Raw genomic sequence first — 21,008 nt, forward strand, 5'->3', positions numbered from 1 at the left:
GCGCTGATGACCGTAAAATCCGGGGCATTAAAAATATTAGGGGCCAAAATTGCCCTCCGCCCGAAACGGGGTGCGCCTACTGAATTTTAAGTGTTTCGTCTGCCCCAGTGCATGGGGCGGACAATCCAGCAATTTTAAACATTTTGTTCCTTGTTTCCGGTCGGAGGGGTGTTAATGTCGGGAGAGGGGCAGATGTGCGGGCGGATCGGAGTGGCCATCGGGAAAGGGGGGAAAGTGCGGCTGGGGTGGAGCGGCAGACAGGAAAGGGGCGGAAGTGCGGCTGGGTCAGAACAGTGCCATTTAAGTTTCTTTTTGAGTCTTCTGTTAAAGGGGAGGGCTGCTCCAAGCTCTGCAGCCATGTTAGTAGCAAACACTGGGCCATCAGGGAGGGTTTCGGCCAGGCCAGCGGCCTGGCTCCCAAGAGTGGGTGCCAGGCTGTCCGCTCGAACCCGTGGGCATAATTATCGGCCCCACCTGGTAGAGTGTAAAATCAGACCTCAATCTAGTCCCTCACAGCAACCTGCGCCATCCATTCCCATTCTACCAAGTACCACAGCACAGGAGTAGACCATTCAGCTGTTCGAGCCTGTTCTGCTATTCAATTAGATCATGGCTGATCTGTACCGCTGATGATCCAAGAACTCGCAGGCATTTAGATAGTAAGTTTGAGAAGGGAGCATAAGTGAGAAGGAATCATCATCATTAATAAGTGGAGGTGGCAGCCAGTGAATAGTTGTCCAAGATCATAGCCTGAAATCTTCCTTTGCTTCAGTAGAGGGTAGAAACATAGAAACATAGAAAATAGGTGCAGGAGTAGGCCATTCGGCCCTTCGAGCCTGCACCGCCATTCAACAAGATCATGGCTGATCACCCACCCCAGCAGCCCCCCCCCCACGCCCCCTCCACACCCCCCGACCCCCCACAGCCGCAAGGACCACATCCAACTCCCTCCCGAACACATCCAATGAACTGGCATCAACAACTCTCCGTGGCAGGGAACCCCACAGGCCAACAACTCCCCGAGTGAAGAAGTCTCTCCCAATCCCAGCCCCAAACAGCCCACACCCCATCCCAAGACCGTGCCCCCCAAATCCCCCGGCTCCGGACCTACCCAACACCGGGAACACTCCCCCCGCACCCAACCCGCCCCGTCCCGTCCCGTCAGAATCATTCCCAAATGCCGAACACCCCGGGATGTCGAGCCCCCAGCCCTGGCCACCCCGGAGCCATGCCCCCACGACGCCAACCATACCACATCCACCAACCGCCATCTGCACAGTCAACCTGTCCACCCCACTCTGAACACTCCCCGCACCGAGGCACAGAGCCCCCAGGCCCGCCCCTCCAACACACTTCGCCCCCCCAGACCTCCGCTTCAATGTGGCCCCTCCCGTCCCCCGCCCTGGGTTTCTCCGCCTCCCACCTCCACCACTCTCCCCCACTGGCGACCATGTCTTCAGGCACCTAGGCCGCATGCTCTTAAATTTCTTCCTCTAAACTGCTCCACCTCCAATATTCTACATAAAAAACATCTCTTTGACCAATCTTTTGGTTACTCCTTCTGATATCAACTCCTTTGGATCGGCATCCAATTTTTTCTGATTACACACTTCTCCTTGAAGCACCTTGGGATTTTTTTTCTACGTTAAAGGTGCTCTATAATTGCAATGTGTTGAATCATCTACTTACTGTACTCCTGAACTCATTTTTTTCTGTCTTTCTCTCTCTCGGCACTTAATAGCCTGATTTCTTTCATCTATTGTAAGCTAGTTCTAAATGATATAAAAACTGCTGCAAATCTCAGTACAATGGTTGAGGTGTTCACAATTTCCGACCGTCTGCATAATTATTCAAGCAACAAATGCAGATTTACACAGATACAAGGAGGTAGCCTAGTGGTGGGACCTGAAAATTGCACCTATGAAATTTAAAGTGAGGCAGACAATTCAAGGGACCTGGCAGAGTAGGATACCATAATTTCGGTCAGATTTTGAAAGGCTCAAAGGGCATTTTAACCCATTGGCAGCTTTTGGATTGGGGGAGGGTTGGGGGGCTTGGAAGGTGAGTTAGTGCCAGACTAAAATGAAGAAAATAGAAACCCGTGTAAGCATATGTCTGCTGGCAAGTGACAGCAACAGAGCAGCTAAACCATTGGCCGTGACATTTGTGGTGAGGGAGCAGGGGAGGTGGAGGGGTTGTAGGGGAGAGGACACTTGTAGCAACTAGAAAACCCAGAAGTAACAGGAACATGGCGACCCTGCCGAATTTAATGGCAGGTCAGCATTTGAATATTTTTTTCTCCGTTTCCCAGCCAGCGGCCAGACTGATTGAAAGGCTGGCTGGCTGTTGGGTGGGAAGGCCTGTGTGGAAAGCCGCAGCCGGGAATCGGAGAGGAGGGAAAGATTGTGAGGGATGGGTAGGTGAGTTCAGGAGCTAGTCTGGAGAGCATCAGATTACAGGGCGAGTGGGGATTGGCTGATCACAGGGAACAAGGCCAATCATGGCAGGTTAGCGTGGGGGGCTGGTGGGAATCATTTCTACTGGCCCACAAGCGGTGCTATAAATAAGAACCTCTCCATATCATTTGCCAAAATGAGATATGTGCAGCTCTGACTGCAGATGTGCATATGAGGTACCATCAGGTGGGCACAACCCCTGTTGATCCTCCTCTGCAAAAAGCTGAGATTGACATTCGCATCTGGGAAGCCATTAGTGCCATTAATGGAGTTGGAAGAAAAAAGCAGCTGTGCAATTAACACGAAAGCACATGAAAACTTAAGTGGAGGCAGGAAAATAATTAGGAATTCATCATCATCATCATAGGCAATCCCTCGAATCGAGGATGACTTGCTTCCATGTCAAAAAGTTCACAGGTGTTTCAATGAAGGACATAAAATTCCAGGTCGTGAACTAAATCTTGAAGGATGAAAGATGCCTATGCGTGGATTTTTTTAACGTGTGGTGGCTGTTGCACACCAGCCACCATACGGGTTTGACAGAGCTAGGTCTTGGTCCGGTGGTGAAGGAATGAAAAATTAACAAGAAACCCCCCCCCATCTGTGTTTGGGCTCATTCGAAAGGAAATTTAATTTGGGATTATCTACCGAAAAGTTTGGAACTCTAAAGTGCTTATGGAAGAAACTACGAACTTTAATAGAATTTTGTATTTTAAAAGACAAACTCAAGGCTGTGGGCGGAACTAGGATTTAGCAAGTAACAGTCTAAATCAAATAAAGCTACCTGGGTGTGAGAACTGAGTTAACCTGTCTGGAAGAATGAGTGTTTGAAAATCCTTCTCCACAAGAGACATTAACATCACAAAATCACCCAAAGGTAGAAACATAGAAACATAGAAATTAGGTGCAGGAGTAGGCCATTCGGCCCTTCGAGCCTGCACCACCATTCAATGAGTTCATGGCTGAACATGCAACTTCAGTACCCCATTCCTGCTTTCTCGCCATACCCCCTGATCCCCCTAGTAGTGAGGACGACATCTGACTCCTTTTTGAATATATTTAGTGAACTGGCCTCAACAACTTTCTGTGGTAAAGAATTCCACAGGTTCAGCACTCTCTGGGTGAAGAGGTTTCGCCTCATCTCGGTCCTAAATGGCTTACAATTTATCCTTAGACTGTGACCCCTGGTTCTGGACTTCCCCAACATTAATAAGAACATAAGAACATAAGAATTAGGAACAGGAGTAGGCCATTTAGCCCCTCGAGCCTGCTCCACCACCCAACAAGATCACGGCTGATCTGGCCGTGGACTCAGCTCCACTTACCCGCCCACTCCCCATAACCCTTTAATCCCTTATTGGTTAAAAATCTATCTATCTGTGATTTGAATATATTCAATGAGCTAGCCTCAACTGCTTCCTTGGGCAGAGAATTCCACAGATTCACAACCCTCTGGGAGAAGAAATTCCTTCGCAACTCGGTTTTAAATTGCCTCACCCGTATTTTGAGGCTGTGCCCCCTAGTTCTAGTCTCCCCAACCAGTGGAAACAACCTCTCTGCCTCTAGCTTGTCTATCCCTTTCATTATTTTAAATGTTTCTATAAGATCACCCCTCATCCTTCTGAACTCCAACGAGTTCCCAGTCTACTCAATCTATCATCATAAGGTAACCCCCTCATCTCCGGAATTAGCCTAGTGAATCGTCTCTGTACCCCTTCCAAAGCTAGTATATCCTTCCTTAAGTAAAGTGACCAAAACTGCACACAGTACTCCAGGTGCGGCCTTACCAATACCCTATACAGTTGCAGCAGGACCTCCCTGCTTTTGTACTCCATCCCTCTCACAATGGAGGCCAACATTCCATTCACCTTCCTGATTACCTGCTGCACCTGCAAACTAACTTTTTGGGATTCAAGCACAAGGACCCCCAGGTCACTCTGCACTCAGCATGTTGTAATTTATCCCCATTCAAATAACATTCCCTTTTATTGTTTTTTTTCCCCAAGGTGGATGACCTCACATTTTCCGACATTGTATTCCATCTGCCAAACCTTAGCCCATTCGCTTAACCTATCTAAATCTCTTTGCAGCCTCTCTGTGTCCTCTACACAACCCCCGCTTTCCCACTAATCTTTGTGTCATCTGCAAATTTTGTTACACTACACTCTGTCCCCTCTTCCAGGTCATCTATGTATATTGTAAACAGTTGTGGTCCCAGCACTGATCCCTGTGGCACATCACTAACCACCGATTTCCAACCCGAAAAGGACCCATTTATCCCGACTCTCTGCTTTCTGATAGCCAGCCAATTCTCGATCCATGCTAATACATTTCCTCTGACTCTGCGTACCTTTATCTTCTGCAGTAACCTTTTATGTGGCACCTTATCGAATGCCTTTTGGAAATCTAAATACACCACATCCATCGGTACACCTCTATCCACCATGCTCGTTATATCCTCAAAGAATTCCAGTAAATTAGTTACACATGATTTCCCCTTCATGAATCCATGTTGCGTCTGCTTGATTGCACTATTCCTATCTAGATGTCCCACTATTTCTTCCTTAATGATAGCTTCAAGCATTTTCATCACATAGAGGCCCAATCCAGCCTGTATGCGAAAGACTAAGCATAAAAGGATATTGCAATTACCAAACTAATATTTCCATCAGGAAACAGTTTTCGAACATCAACCCACCCAAGACATATCAACTTTTAACGAACCCACCATACACCCACCCAAATGCTCCTGGACGGGAGAATCAAGGACGGGACAGTGAGCAGTGCCCGCATTGCTCGCTGGACCCTGCTCCTCTCTCAAATGGACCTACGGATTAAAGTGTCTCTGCGAGCCAAGACTCGCAGCCAACATGATTTATCCAGGGACAGCCCACCAGTGTTCCATAGAAGGGGTATGGGAAATTAACATAGGCTTTCTGGCTGGGTTACATCCCACAGGCCGAGAGATCTATGTGGACGGTTCAAGCACGGTATCTGTGGGTGAACAACTCACAGGCTGCGGAGTTTATGACCCCCGAGGCAGGCATTGCCCTGGCGATTAAACTCCCTAGTACTATGAACGCCCAGCACACTGAACTGTCTGCGGTGGTGTACATAGTCACACACCCCGAAGAATTCCCTAACCCATACACGATTTGCTCGGACAGTATGTTCACATGCAATTCGTGTACGGAGCACCTGGCTACCTGGATACACATCCGCAAATGGGAGACCCCGGCAATTAAGCCCCTGCTGGAAAAGATCATGAAAGCCGTAGGGGAGGAAGGGAATATCTATATACATGAGGTGAAGACACATTCAACCACAGAATCCCGTAGCGAGGGAAACCAGCAGGTTGACATGTTAGCCAAGCAAGGGGCCCGCACGGGTAAGCTCTGGGATCCGTACAACTCAGGACACATAGCAGCAGTCAGGGGCAGGATGGGGACGGCAGGGAAGGCAGGGATAGCTTTGCCCCTGGACCGAAAAACGGTTCAGACCCAAGACTCCGTCCTCAAAACTGCCCTGAACACACTAGCAAAAGGGGAAAGGATAGACGGCCCGTACGGCACCGCAGCAATTGCCATTAAAGAAGGCATGTTGTTCAGGGGGGAGCAATGGGTAGTACCGCAACAGCACCAGAGAGAATTCCTCCAGCTGGCCCACGAGGGTCCAGGAGCAGGACACCCCGGACCTGAGACCACTTGGCAATGAGTGGAACAGGCAGGGTGGTGGGTGGCCAAGACTCAGGGAAGATGTCCGCGAGTTCTGTGCTAGCTGTCTGGTGTGCGCGGCCAACAACCCCGACACCCAGAAAAGAAAAGGTGTCTATGGGACATATCAGGAGAGTAGAAGGACCCTGGCAGTCGATCCAGATCGATTACATCGGGCCCCTACCCACTGCCCAGAGAGGTTACAAGTACTGCCTAGTATTAGTGGATGTATTCACCAAATGGGTGGAAGCCTTCCCATGCCGAACAGCCACTGCCCTAGGAACAGCTAGGATCCTGGTTAGAGAAGTGTTCTCCCGATTGGGACTGCCACAATACCTGGAGTCCAACCAAGGGAGTCACTTCACTGGGCAGGTGATGCAGGAGACCCTTAAGGTACTCGGCATCAAAGGAAAATGGCATATCGCCCACAACCCGCAGTCATCCGGGCCGGTGGAGCGTTTAAACCGCACTATCAAAGAAAGGCTGCGCAAAGAGACAGGGGACTCACCCAAAGGGTGGGTAGAGGTCCTACCACTGGTCCTCATGGGGATCCGGGCCAGCCAGTCAAAGAGCACGGGGTACTCCCCGTACGAGCTCATGACCGGCAGAGCCATGCGAACCCCCACCCATGTGTTAGCCCCGGGACTCACAGAAGGTCAGCTTAGGGAAGCGAACCGGGACAGCTTTGTCAGGAATCTGTTTGAATACCTTAAACAGATTCACTGGCAGGCTGCTAACAACATGGGAAAACAACATCGGAGCAACCGACTGCTGCTAGAACCCCGCAAGCACCACGAGTGGGAGATAGGGGACCAGGTTATGGTAAGGAACTACGCTGGAGTAGGGGTCTTTGAGGCACTGTACATGGGACCGTACCACATTGTCGACAAGGCAAGCCCCATAGTCTATGCCATAAAATTGCCCCGTCGAACAAAGTGGTTCCACATAAATCAGTGCAAACTTTTCAACCCAGGGGCAGCAGCTAAACGCAAGAGACAGCCAAAAACCCTAAACCGTGCTAAAGACAAGGGCCCCCAGCCAACAACCCCGACTGTGGAAATCCCACAGGGGACGTGGCAGACCCACAGACTGCACCTAGAGGGGCGGTGGACTGTGTTACTGGAGGAGCTGTCCCACCAATCATTTGGGACTCGGACGCACCTTCAGCAGCCGGAGCGTTAAGAAGGACTCCCCGCACACCATGGCCAATTTGAATGGTTCAGCCCCGGGAGAGGGACCAGCCGCAAAAGGGCACCTAAGGTTAGAGACCAGCCCGCGAGCAGGGACACCCAGCCAGTAGCCCTCGATCAGGCAGAACAACCCCCAGGGGAAGAAAGGAACCAGGCAGCCACCCCCAAAGGAGCGGTGTGCTGCAGCACCGGAGGGGACGTTCCCCCGATAGTATGGGACTCAAACCCTGGTCAGAGTACTTAGGGTCAGACGGTGCAGACTGACCTATTACCTACCTTGTTGGACACCCAGTGGGAGAAGAAGAAAGAGAGAAGGCAGGAATTAACCTGGCCACCCAGAGACGGGTGGCAGATGTACATATATAGTGATATGAATTTCAGAATGTTTAGTAATAAGTTAGAGTAGTGTTATATTATCTGTGTAATGATAATGGAGTATGTATTAGTTAACTGGGGTAAGGAAAAGAAACTACCTGTGCAGCTGTTAAAAGAGGCACAGGCTGGGTAACACCCAGGAGTAAGAAGAATCTACCAGTATGGCTATTAAGGAAGCACCGGTGAGATAACAAGCAGAACGACTGTGAGATAAAGTTAAAAGCAATCAGTCCACAAGGAACTGAATAAGACAGCCAGTCAATTAAAGACTATGAGCCCAATTTGGAACTCGGTCACCTTTGTCAAGCCAGAGAGCTTTCTCAGGGCCAGACAATCTGTTTATGTGCCCCTACAGGAAAGAGGACAGCATGAGAAGTATCCTGTTCCTGCTCGCCCTGATAAGGATGAGCGGCGGCGGCCGAGGAGATGTGGAAGAATCCTTCATTTACGGGTGTTCAGGAGGGAAAGCATCGATCATAACCGCCGGGGGTGGCCCCCGAGATGTGGAAGAACTCGCCATTTACGCCCACGAGGGAAGATGGCCAGGGTGGCTGGGATCTAACTCTACCCGCTACTCCAGCCAGGAAGTTTTACCTACGGGGAGGCCTCACTTCCATGCCCCCGGATGCGGATCATCGCTGCCCGAGTCAGTGTTACAGAGGGAAAACGTGTGTGTTTGACTTGTAAAGGGAACATTCCCCTGGGAAGATGGTGGTGGCTCAGAAAACTCAGCAAGGATGCATGGGACCAGGAATCTAACTGGGAAAGACTCGGTAATGATATGTACCGCACCATCACGGGGACACGGGGAGGAGTAAAAGTGTGTTGGGACAAATGGTGGGAATCCGAACAAGGAATTTATGTTTGCATGTTGGGGTCAGAGAATATTTGTCCCGCAGGCATATCCATCGCCTTCGCCAGGCAATGGCAAGATGAAGGGGAAGGGATGGGGTGGGATTCTAGCCTACACGGGTGCGCGGTCCCACACTCCCCACTCCCAATTAACAGCACCGAACTAAGAGCACACATTAAGAAACCCCTGCCCACAACCCCGCCAATACACACAGTAATAGAAAGGTGTCCTACCACCACCAAGGGACCTGGGAACGGATTAGTATTGGTACCGACCGAAAAGGTGTTATATCAGGGGGTACATTATGCAGTAGCTTCAGTAATATTAAACCTTACCGAGGTACACCTGCCTGCATGGTGTCCGAAGGAAACAGAGCTGCTATACCAGGCCCTACTTAGAGACATGTTCAAGAAACTTTATGAGTTAGACTTTGGAAATGTAGACAAAGCAGACCCTAAATGCTAAATGCTAGGGACACCATGGGCTCAGGGAGACCTAGAAGGGGAATCATAAACAACATTTTCACTACCTACAATACAGTTTCCCCTGTAATAAATAGCCTAGATGACATCGAACTGCAAACACAGATTGAGAAAAATCCTGAAACAGGAGAGTACCAAAGTAGGTTCAGAACTACACGAGGACCAGGCTATGACTGTCCATTTAAAAGAAATAGTGGCTGAGCTGGAAAAACATGCACAGACATTGAATGCACTTGTACGGGAGGATAGAAACTCTTCTGACCAGGCTGCACAGAACGAGGTGTGCGTACTGTATGGGGCATGGTTGTTGGGCGAGGGCCGCAACAACCTGGAGGATTTAAAAGAAGGTGTAGTCCCCTCTTGGATCAGGAACAAACACCTCGCAGCCCTCCACCTGCACAGCAATTCACTAAGCCCGTGCCAGCTCCGCCTAGCCTCTGAAGCCTCCCCTGTACCAGTAGACTGTGGGAAATCTAACCACACTATTATGTGGATAGTATTAAGGATGCCGATCATGGGTGGGACAGCCCGACCCGCACCGGTATACCGGGTGGAGAACATTGGAGTTATTCAGGGAGGTGCACACATTCGTTTTGCAGTGGTCCCACCCTATGTCATAAAGTGGGAACAGGCTGTAACGGGTACTGACCTCTCCGGGTGCTGGAGCCAGGGTGCACACGTAATACTGTGTCCCCAGTACTTGAGTGCCCATTCAAAATCACAGTGTGGGTTTAAAGCTGCTGGCGCACAGCCTATTAACTGTACCATGGAGGTAATGGCACAAGACCATGTCCCTCCACAGGAGCATACATAGGGGCTGGGACATATTGTGTCACCATCAATGCGCCCCACTACCAACATGGACACTTCTGGTATTCGGTCAGTGACAGCAGTTTTTGTTTCAAACCTGAGGCATCAGTTCAAGTGGCCCAGGAACGGATTGTCCCCATTCCTGAACCCTTCACTGTCCACCTCACTGTGAAGGAAAACATTACAAACCTGCAGGATTATGTTGTACATTTTGGCAATTCCCCCTCTACCCAAACATCTCACCGCTCTGCTAAAAGCTGTAATTATCTCACAAAAACACATCAATACTCTAGAACAGAAAACCATTGAGATAGGGAAAAAGATTCTCGAGATCACCATTTCGCCTTGGTGGGACCTTTTCAGAAGTATAGAAGTCCCAGTTTGGATCCGAATCACTTCCCACACTTTAGTTATTTATCATCTCGCGATTATACTTTACTTATGGTGTCTCACTTGCCGAGTGAAACGCAGAGGCTGTCAGGTCAGGCACCAAAGGGTGTTGTACGCTCCTTGGCCGAACTTGGGAATCGCGCAGGGAGAGGTGACACCATACTACCAAGTTTAATTTGTGTTTGATTTTACCTGCTGTAAACTGCAACATCGCGAGTGTTGTAAGAGTGTTACTTAAATGTTTTGACTATGTATCTTTATTTTTCTGAACTTAAAAAGTGTTTGACTATGGACCTTTATGCTATTTGAGAATGTGTTACTATGTGTTTTCATTTTACTTTACTTAAAGTTGTGTATTGACTGTATACTGTCATTTTATTGTGAAAACCGAGTAAAAGAGGGACATCATACCCCCTCCATGCTGTAACCGAATTGTGATGACTGTATTCGCAATATATTGCATTGTATTTCAACAGGGGATGCAGGATAATGTTTAGCTAGTATAAATGCAGGGAAGGTTAACTCTCGGGAGCAGGAATTTTGCTTATCTTGATTGACACTCAAGGAGTGTAGAGTATCAACAGGGGGGGAATGAAGGAATGCAAAATTCACAAGAAACCCCCCCTGTGTTTGAGCTCATTCGAAAGGAAATTTAATTTGGGACTATCTACCGAAAAGTTTGGAACTCTAAAGTGCTTATGGAAGAAACTACGAACTTTAATAGAATTTTGGATTTTAAAAGACAAACTCAAGGCTGTGGGTGGAACTACGCATCTAGCAAGAGACAGTCTAAATTAAGTAAAGCTACATGGGTGTGGGAACTGAGTTAACCTGTCTGAAAGAATGAGTGTTTGAAAATCCTTCTCCACAAGAGACATTAACATCACAAAATCACCCAGAGGTAGCTCCCCATCAACATGGGTCTGGACAACCATTTCAGCATATACATCACAAAGAGGCCCAATCCAGCCTGTATGCGAAAGACTAAGCACAAAAGGGCATTGCAATTACCAAACTAATATTTCCATCAGGAAACAGTTTTCGAACATCAACCCACCCAAGACATATCAACTTTTAACGAGCCCGACAAAATATTACAAAGAAGAACCAAGCCCGCCAAAATTATACAAAGGATTTTGAAGAGATTTGGCGCTAAGATTAGAACCACTGAAATCGTATAGCTGGCCACTGTTTTCAACAGAAGTTAGAGGTGGTTGCTAGGTGTATCTACAAGGCTGCCACTACCTCATCAAGACAAGGAGAGAAGCCAACGCGACAGTTGTAAACTAACTTCTCCAGCCTCGAAGTCTTGAAGTTCTGAAGGAAGGAAGAACATCACCATCAACCATTAACTATCAAAAGGATTGGTAAGCATAAGTCCCTGCCTGTCCTGGAGTCTAACCTAGCTAGAATTAGGTATTGGGAGGTGGGAGGTATCATTTTACTGCAACCCCCTTTGAATGTGTAGTGTATGGTACTTTATTAGAGTGATTATAAGTTTGACCTTGTACCTTTCCTTGAATTGTTCGTTATTAGAGTGGTTATAAGTTTGACATTGTATCTTTCCTTGTACTATCCTTTATTAGAGTGATTGTAAGTTTGGCCGTGTATTTTCTTACGAGAGTAATAAGTCTGTATTACCTTGACTGTAATAAAAACAAAGTAATTTGCATCAAACCAGTGTCCTCTGCACTCTTGTCACACCCCCCAAATAAATCCAGAGTGCAGAACCCAAGGGAGTGGGAGTGATTCGAACCGCTCAAGTTGGTCAGAAGGGAAACTGACCCCCTCATAGAGACCACCCCCCCTTACAGTGGCAAGGATTAACCAAGACGACTGGAGATCAGCTCTGCTGCACGGACCTAATGTGCACACATATCTCAGTGTGGGCTGGCCCGTGCTGCCCCTGGGCCCTCACCTCTTCTGGGACCCGATTTCGCGCCTCTCCTGGCCCCCAATCACATCCCTTTACATTCTCTCGCCGCTCCTTCGTCCGGACCTTGCCGCTCCTGCTGCACCTGCCCACGGTCCAATCACCGATCTGGATCTTGGTGACGTCCCTCTTCACTGCCGTTGCTCTCCTGCTCCAGCACGTGCTGCTCCCTGGAGTGGTAAACCACCACGCTGCTCCTTCCGCTCCCCAGCCTGCTCCGATGCTGCTCGCAGGCCGGGGGTCACTGAGCCTGCTGGGCCAGGCCACCACACTGCTCCTTCCACTCCCCGGCCTGCTCCGATGGTGCTCGCAGGCCGGGGGCCGCTGAGCCTGCTGGGCCAGGCCACCACACTGCTCCTTCCGCTCCCCGGCCTGCTCCGATGGTGCTCACAGGCCGGGGGCCGCTCAGCCTGCTGGGCTAGGCTGCCACACTGCTCTTTCCGCTCCCCGGCCTGCTCCGATGCTGCTCGCAGGCCGGGGGCCGCTCAGCCTGCTGGGCTAGGCTGCCACACTGCTCCTTCCACTCCCTGGCCTGCTCCAATAGTGCTCGCAGGCCGGGGGACGCTGAGCCTGCTGGGTTAGTCTGCAGCTGATCCAATAGCAATCCTAGATGCCCCATTCGATACGTGATTACTAACCTGGTGTTTGTACATGTATCATAGCTGGAATTTATGTAGATGTGAAAATGGCATCATTTCTTAATTTTAGGAAGCTGCTGTCACCTGCCTGATGGCCTATCAGAAACTCATGTGAGATGGCAGGACTGACGACCATCCATTTTTAGAATCCAATTTTATGTTCTTTCTCCACCCATGTTGTGGTGCAACGGATACTCAAATTGGTCACTGATTCCAAAAGGAAAAACAACAATCTTACATAACAATAGGTTTTGTTGTTTTAAAGATTTCAAAAACATAAAACTACTATTGGTAATGTTGCCAAATAGATCTAAGAAAATCAGTGGTGAACCTAACTGGTGTTAGTTGGGTTAAGATTACAAAGTTGCCCAAGAACTACCATTTTTTCCCCCAACAAATTGTTTGCGGTGCATCTCAAAGCAGAAAAATTGTTATTTAAATCATCAGTAGAATTATTTTGATATTCAAGTAAATGGGTGTAGACAGAACCCTGTGGATTAACATACAGGAATGCTTTCCCCAATTGCTCTATTTACAGTAAATTATTCTTTGTGACCAATGTTTCCTCCACACTCCCCATTTGCCAGCTGCTGGCTGGAATTCATGTATTGACATCGAAGCACTATTTCAAGACACATTACAAAATCATTATTTTTCATCTATATGGGCATTTTGAAAAAGTATTTCGGTGGAGTACAGTTTATGAAATATAAAATATTGTGAAAAAGTTATTTGGCAATAGATTTGCCTGCTCTGAAGTAAATAACTATAGGTTCATCAACATCATAAATCGTTAGATTGGAATTCTGGCATCCACCTATAGTTAGCCTGTACCAATACATTTTTTGCTCCAAAAGTTTTCACATTGCTGAACTCGACCAATAAACTCTTCAAGAGTTATGCCCACTGCGTCAAAAGAAACCACAACCCAATTCTAATTGTTGATAAATAGCATCCTACCCAATGAACATTTTAAAAATCTTTTCCCCACAAAAGCAGTAAATCTGAAGTGACATTCTGAAATGCAATCCCTTAGGTTTTTTGAATGTCTTCCAAGAATTGTGCCTGTAAAACATAGGGGCTGAAATTGATGGCCTCACCACCCACTCCCGCTGAGTTTTTTCGCCACTCTCTCCTAGGTGACAGATTCCTTTAGGTCTGCCGGCGGCAGGAGGGGTGAACCACTGGGAACCAACCGCTGACGGCCGCTGACGCACAAGTCGTGTAAGTGGCCTCCCACCCACCAAGCTGGCAGATTCCTCCGGGTGCGAGTCGGTGGCAGCAGGGGGAAGGACTGCTGCGTGAAGGCAGGTCTAACCCTGACGGTAAGTAAGAAGACCTGCAAAAAAAGGTTAGTGAACTTCTTTTAATTTTTTTTCCAGCAATTTATCTGTATGGGGTCCCCTGAAGGTGTCCCAGTGCTTTTTTTTTGTGAAGATTTTTATTTTTAGGCCTTCCCCCCCCCTTCCTGGTCCCGACTCAATCCTCAGCGGCACTTTGGCGAGGATCGCATTTGTCGCCGAGATTGGGAGCTCCCGCCCGCTGCCGCCCAGATTGACGGCTAAGTCGTTATTTTGCCACCGGGCGGTACTGCCATCTCTTTTAGAGGAATCTTCCTGGCAAAGTACCGCCCAGTCTCTCGGCGTCCATCGGCGGTACTTGGACGGGCCTTGGCTTTGACCAAGTTCGGGCCCATAAAAACTGAACAACTGTGAGATTTTGACGAGTTACGTTTTCAACAGTGCATTAGACTTCACAGCATGTCCGAAATGCAAAGCTAAATATTGCAAAGTGTAAATATTTAATATACCAGTTATTTTGAGGCCTATTAAAAAGAATACAAAAATAACATATACCCGCATTTCTTTTATATCATTTATTTTGTGGATTCAGTTAAAAATTAAAAGTTTATTAATCTGGCAACATTTTAAAAAAACACTGCTCTGGTACACTGAATCATGGTGGCTTCCTGAGATACATCTTCTAGGGTTTAGAGGGCCTTCTAATAAATGTTATGAATTCTTTAAAATGTCAAAAGAAAAAAAAGGGAAAAAAATTCTCCTAATAAGAGAGTAATAAAGTGGATTCAGATTATTTGCTAGACGACCAATTGGGTCTTCCATGTAAACTTTCCAATGCAGGTGAGTCACAATGAGACAAATAATACAAACATGAATATAATCGTACAATTATAGACAGCTTTAAAAATGAATGTACACATACTGGGGCCAAGTTTCAGCCTAAGTTGCTCCTGTTTTTTTGGAGCAACTGGTTTAGAATGGAGTATCTTAGAAATTGCAATTCTCGGCATTTAGTTTGCTCCAGTTCTAGTCAGTTAGAACAGTTTCACTTTGGAACAGATTTTTTTTTTCAAAAGGGGGCATGTCCAGCCACTTACGCCCGTTTTGAAAGTTTAGGCAGTGAAAACATACTTTAAACTAACTTAGAATGGAGTAAGTGAAGATTTTTGTACGCTCAGAGAAACCTTGTCTACACTTTAGAAAATCAGGCGTAGGTTACAAATCAAGCGTAGGGAATGCGGGGGGGGGGGGGGGGGTTTAAAAGGGAAGTTTACAAACATTAAACACTTCAGTTTTACAAATAAAGAGCCATTATCAATAATAAATGATAAATACATCAATAAATCAACCAATAAAAAAAATTAATAAAACATTAAAAAAAAACATTTTCTACTTACTGACTGCAGCACCGGGAGTCCTCCAACAGCGTGCTAGTACGGCCCCCACAGTGTGTCTCTGTCTCTATCTCTCTGTCTGTCTGTGTGTGTCTCTCACTCTCTGTCTGTCAGTGTCTGTGTTTCTGACAGGGGGGGGGGGAGGGAGAGAAGGTGGGTGGGGGGGAGGGAAGGAAGGAAGGAGGAGAAGGGAAGGAAGGAGGAGAAGGGAAGGGAAGGGAAGGAAGGAGGAGAAGGGAAGGGAAGGAAGAAGGAGAAGGGAAGGGGAGAAGGGAAGGGAAGGAAGGAGGAGAAGGGAAGGGAAGGAAGGAGGAGAAGGGAAGGGAAGGAAGGAGGAGAAGGGAAGGGAAGGGAAGGAAGGAGGAGAAGGGAAGGGAAGGAAGAAGGAGAAGGGAAGGGGAGAAGGGAAGGGAAGGAAGGAGGAGAAGGGAAGGGAAGGAAGGAGGAGAAGGGAAGGGAAGGAAGGAGGAGAAGGGAAGGGAAGGGAAGGAAGGAGGAGAAGGGAAGGGAAGGAAGGAGGAGAAGAGAAGGGAAGGAAGGAGGAGAAGGGAAGGGAAGGAAGGAGGAGAAGGGAAGGGAAGGAAGGAGGAGAAGGGAAGGGAAGGAAGGAGGAGAAGGGAAGGGAAGGAAGGAGGAGAAGGGAAGGGAAAGAATGAGGAGAAGGGAAGGGAAGGAAGGAGGAGAAAGGAAGGAAGGAGGAGAAGGGAAGGGAAGGAAGGAGGAGCTGGGAAGGGAAGGGAAGGAAGTAGGAGAAGGGAAGGGAAGGAAGGAGGAGAAGGGAAGGGAAGGAAGGAGGAGTAGGGAAGGAAGGAAGGAAGGAAGGAAGGAAGGAAGGTGAATGGCCGGGCCCAAGACTTCGGGCTGGATTTACAGGTAGGTGGCGTCGGGTCTTCGGTCCCGGGGGCGGGGGGGGAGTCGCGGAGATCGGCGGAGGGGGGGTCGCAGAGATCGGGGGGGAGGGGGGGTCACGGAGATCGGGGAGGAGGTCGCAGAGATCGGGGGGGGGAGGGGGGGTCGCGGAGATTGAGGGGGGAGAGAGAGTCGCGGAGGTCGGGGCGGAGGGAGTCGCGGAGGTCGGGGGGGAAGAGAGTCGCGGAGGTTGGATTGCCGGGGGGGGAGCGGAGGTCGAGTCGCCGGGGGAGGGGGTGAGCAGAGGTCGGGTCGCCGGGGGGGGGGTGCGGGGAGCGGATGTCGGGTCGCCGGGGCAGGGTTGGGGGGGGCGGAGGTCAAGTCCGGTCCGGGGAGCGGGAGTCAAGTCGGGTCGGGTCCGGTCAGGTGGGAGGTGAGTCTTATCCACGCAGCCCCAGTGAGGCCATTCGGCCAGGGCTAGGGGCTGCGTGCTTCGGGCCCCTCCCACACAGTTTCGGGCGCCTGGAGCTACTGCACATGCGCGCCCACTGTAGCGCACATGTGCAGAGGTCCCGGCACTGTTTTCAGCACAGGGACCTGGCTCCGCCCCCCACAGCTCGTGCTGCGCCGCGCCCAGCTCCAGAGGACCTGCAGGGAGCCGGAGAATAGGTGAGGTTTTTTTAGGCGCACTTTGTGGCGCGAAAAACGGCGTTCAGGTCCGGCGCGGCCCGAAACTTGGGCCCACTGTTGCCAGAACAGAATCTTTTTAAAAAATAATTCTCGCGATGTGGACAAGGCCGGCACTTTTTGCCTATTTTAGTTGCTGAGAAGGTGGTGTTGGGCCTGCTTCTTAAACCACAGATAACAGTTTGATGCAACTGAGCACCTTGCTAGGTCACTTCAGAGAGCAGTTAAGAGTCAACCACATTAGCATGGGAATGGAGTCACAAGGGTAAGGACAGCTGGGTTTTTCGAATAATCCGACAGCTTAATACCAGCTTTTTATTTCCCAGAATTTTTTTATACTGAATTTAAATTCTCAAACTACCATGGTGGGATTTGAACAGAGGAACACAGAAACAGCCCCTTGAGTCTGTTGCACTTTCAATGAGATCATGGATAATCTGTGACATCACTCCAGCCCTGGCTCCATATCACTTTAATTTTAGTTTCTCTCCGATCTCCACACATGATCTTTCCGAGCTCATCCTGCTCATGTGACCCACTTCCTGCTCCCTTGACCCTATTCCCATCAAATTGCTGACCACCTAACTTCCTTTTCTGTCTCCCATGTTAGCTGACATGGTTAACGATTCTCTGCTCAGGTACTGTCCCCCTCTCCCTCAAATCTGCCGTCATCATCCTCTTCAAAAAAAACCTCGACTCCCTCCATCCTTGCAAATTACCTCCCCATCTCCAACCTCCCTTTCTTCTCCAAAGTCCTTGAACATGTTTCGCCTCCCAAATCTGTGCCCACCTTTCCTGCAATTCCACATTTGAATCCCTCCAATCCGGATTCCGCGCCAGCCACAGTACCGAAACGGTTCTCATCAAAGTCACAAATGACATCCTTTGAGACTGTGACAAAGGCAAACTATCCCTTCTTGTCCTTCTTGACATGTCTGCAGCCTTTGACACGGTTGACCACTCTATCCTACTCCAATACCTCTCCACCGTTGTCCATCTGGGTGGGACTGTACTTGCCTGGTTCCATACTTATCTACCTAATCGTAGCCAAGCATCGGGAAGTTCCAAGGAGCAAAAGTTCAGATCCACCTAATTCCAGGGGCGCGACCCATCCATCACAAGGCGAGAGCAATATCGTACATGATGAGAGGGTGGAGATCAAGCTGCACCGGCTGCAACGTGAGGGCATCATTTCGCCGATCGAATTCAACGAGTGGGCCAGTCCGATTGTTCCAGTCCTCAAGGGAGATGTCACCGTCAGAATCTGTGGTGATTAAAAAGTAACTATCAATCGTTTCTCCCTGCACGATCAATACCCACTACCAAAGACTGACAACCTTTTTGCGACATTGGCGGGAGGTTAAACGTTCATGAAGCTGAACTTGACTTCGGCCTACATGACGCAGGAGCTGGAGAAATCATCAAACGGCCTCACCTGCATCAACACGCACAAAAATCTCTTCATTTACAACAGATGTCCGTTTGGAATTCGATCAGTCACGGCGATATTCCAGCGAAACATGGAAAGCTTACTGAAGTCGGTCCTGCGCACGGTGGTCTTCCAGGATGACATCTTAGTTACAGGTCGGGACACAGTCGAGCACGTGCAGAACCTGGAGGAGGTTCTTAGTCGACTCAACGTTGTGGGGCTCAGGTTAAATCGCTCAAAGTGCGTTATCCTGGCGCCTGAAGTGGAGTTCCTGGGGAGAAGAATCGCGGCGGACTGCATCAGGCCCACTGATTCGAAGACGGAGGCAATCGAGAACGCACCAAGGCCACAGAATGTGATGGAGCTGCGGTCGTTTCTAGGACTCCTGAACTACTTTGGTAATTTCTTACCGGGTCTCAGCACACTGTTAGAACCACTGCACGCCTTACTGTGTAAAGGAGATGAATGGGTATGGGATAAAAGCCAAGAAAATGCCTTTGTAAAAGCTAGAAAGTTGTTATGCTCAAATAAATTACTTGTGTTGTATGATCCATGTAAGCGTTTGGTACTAGCATGTGATGCGTCGTCGTACGGGGTCAGGTATGTATTGCAACAAGCTAATGAATCTGGGAAATTGCAGCCGGTTGCTGATGCATCCAGAAGTCTGTCTAAGGCTGAGAGAGCCTACAGCATTGTCATGTATGTAACCTTCATGTAACTGTAACCTTCATAACAACACTGCATACTGTATACACCTAAGAAATTCACACCTTGACCACAGGGGGTGAACTTGTGGGAGATACTCCTCACCTGGTCATCCAGGTATATAAAGGAAGGTCCCATGCAGGGTCATCACTTCCCGTGAATAAAGGTTCAGGTCACAGAGTGACCTTGTCTGCAGAATGTGCCGTGTGTGAATTTTTAGTAGTGTGTAAGGACATTACAAGCATGATTGAAAAAGAAGCGTTAGCGTGTGTCTATGGGGTAAAGAAAATGCATCAATATCTGTTTGGGCTCAAATTTGAATTGGAAACTGACCATAAGCTCTTTTTTCCGAAAGTAAGGGGATTAAAACGAATGCATCGGCCCACATCCAGAGATGAGCGCTCACGTTGTCCGCATTCAACTATGCCATCCACACAGGCCAGGCACAGAAAACTGTGCCGACGCTTTCAGTAGGGTACCATTGCCCACCACGGGGTGGAAATGGCATTTAGTCATGGTAATGGAAGCATTCGAGAGTGAGCAATCACCCGTCATAGTCCAAAAGATTAGAACCTGGGCGAGCCAGGACCCCTTATGTCCCGAGTAAAAACTTGTGTAATTCACAGGAGCTAGTCCAGTGTCCCAGTGGAAATGCAGGAAGAGATAAAACCGTACCAGCGGCGCAAAGATGAAATGTCTATACAGGCAGACTGCCTTCTGTGGGGTAATCGGGTTGTAGTCCCCAAGAAGGGCAGGGACACTTTCATCAGTGATCTCCACAGTACTCACCCAGGCATTGTAATGATGAATGCGATAGCCAGATCCCACGTCTGGTGGCCCAGTATCGATGGGGACTTAAGAGTCCTGCCTGCACAGATGTAATATATGCTCGCAGTTAAGCAATGCACCCAGATAGGCGCCACTAAGTTTATGATCTTGACCCTCCAAACCGTAGTCCAGGGTCCATGTCGACTATGCAGGCCCATTTTTGGGTAAAATGTTCCTTGTGGTTGTAGATGTGTACTCCAAATGGATTGAATGTGAGATAATGTTGGCAAGCACATCCGCTGCCACCACTGAAAGCCTGTGGGCCATGTTGACACACACGGCCTGCCTCATGTCCTTGTGAGCGACATCGGGCCACGTTTCACCAGTGCCGAGTTCAAAGAGTTCATGACCCGTAATGGGATCAATCATGTTACATCTACCCCGTTCAAACCAGCATCCAATGGTCAGGCGGAGAGAGCAGTGCAAACCATCAAGCAGGACTTGAAGAGGGTAACTGAAGGCTCACTGCAGACTCACCTATCCCAAGTCCTGCTTAGCTACCGCATGGGACCCCACTCGCTCACTGGGATTCCACCCGTTGAACTGCTCATGAAAAGGGCACTTAAGACAAGGCTCTCGTTAGTCCACCCTGATCTGCATGAACAGGTAGAGAGCAGGCGGCTTCAACAAAGTACATATCATGATAGCGCAAATGTGTCATGCGAAATTGAAATCCATGATCCTGTATTTGTGTTGAACTATGGACAAGATCCCAAGTGGCTTCCCGGCACTATTGTGGCCAAAGAGGGGAGTAGGATGTTTCGGGTCAAACTTTCAAATGGACTCATCCACCGGAAACACATCGACCAGATCAAACTCAGATTTACGGACTATCCTGAGCAACCCACATTGGACCTTACCTTCTTTGACCCCCCAACATACACACCAGTGGCAACCGACACCGCGGTTGACCACGAAGCAGAACCCATCACCCGCAGCAGCCCAGCAGGAGTTACCACACCAGGCAGCCCAGCA

General features: G+C 48.9%; 1 protein-coding gene across 2 annotated transcripts in view; it reads right to left on the reverse strand.

The window, feature by feature from the left end:
- Positions 1-21,008, reverse strand: part of LOC139232599 (tumor necrosis factor alpha-induced protein 8) — a 240,929-nt gene that overhangs the window by 84,345 nt on the left and 135,576 nt on the right. The window contains exon 3 of one of the 2 annotated variants that reach the window (XM_070863139.1): positions 18,089-18,335. The exons of the other annotated variant lie outside the window; for it this stretch is intronic. Within the exon in view, the coding sequence (XP_070719240.1) occupies positions 18,089-18,098 (10 nt within the window). The 5' untranslated portion in view covers positions 18,099-18,335. The remainder of the gene's footprint in view (positions 1-18,088; positions 18,336-21,008) is intronic. 2 annotated transcript variants of the gene reach the window in all.

Source organism: Pristiophorus japonicus, chromosome 1 (assembly GCF_044704955.1).
Source record: "Pristiophorus japonicus isolate sPriJap1 chromosome 1, sPriJap1.hap1, whole genome shotgun sequence".
Taxonomy (NCBI): domain Eukaryota; kingdom Metazoa; phylum Chordata; class Chondrichthyes; family Pristiophoridae; genus Pristiophorus; species Pristiophorus japonicus.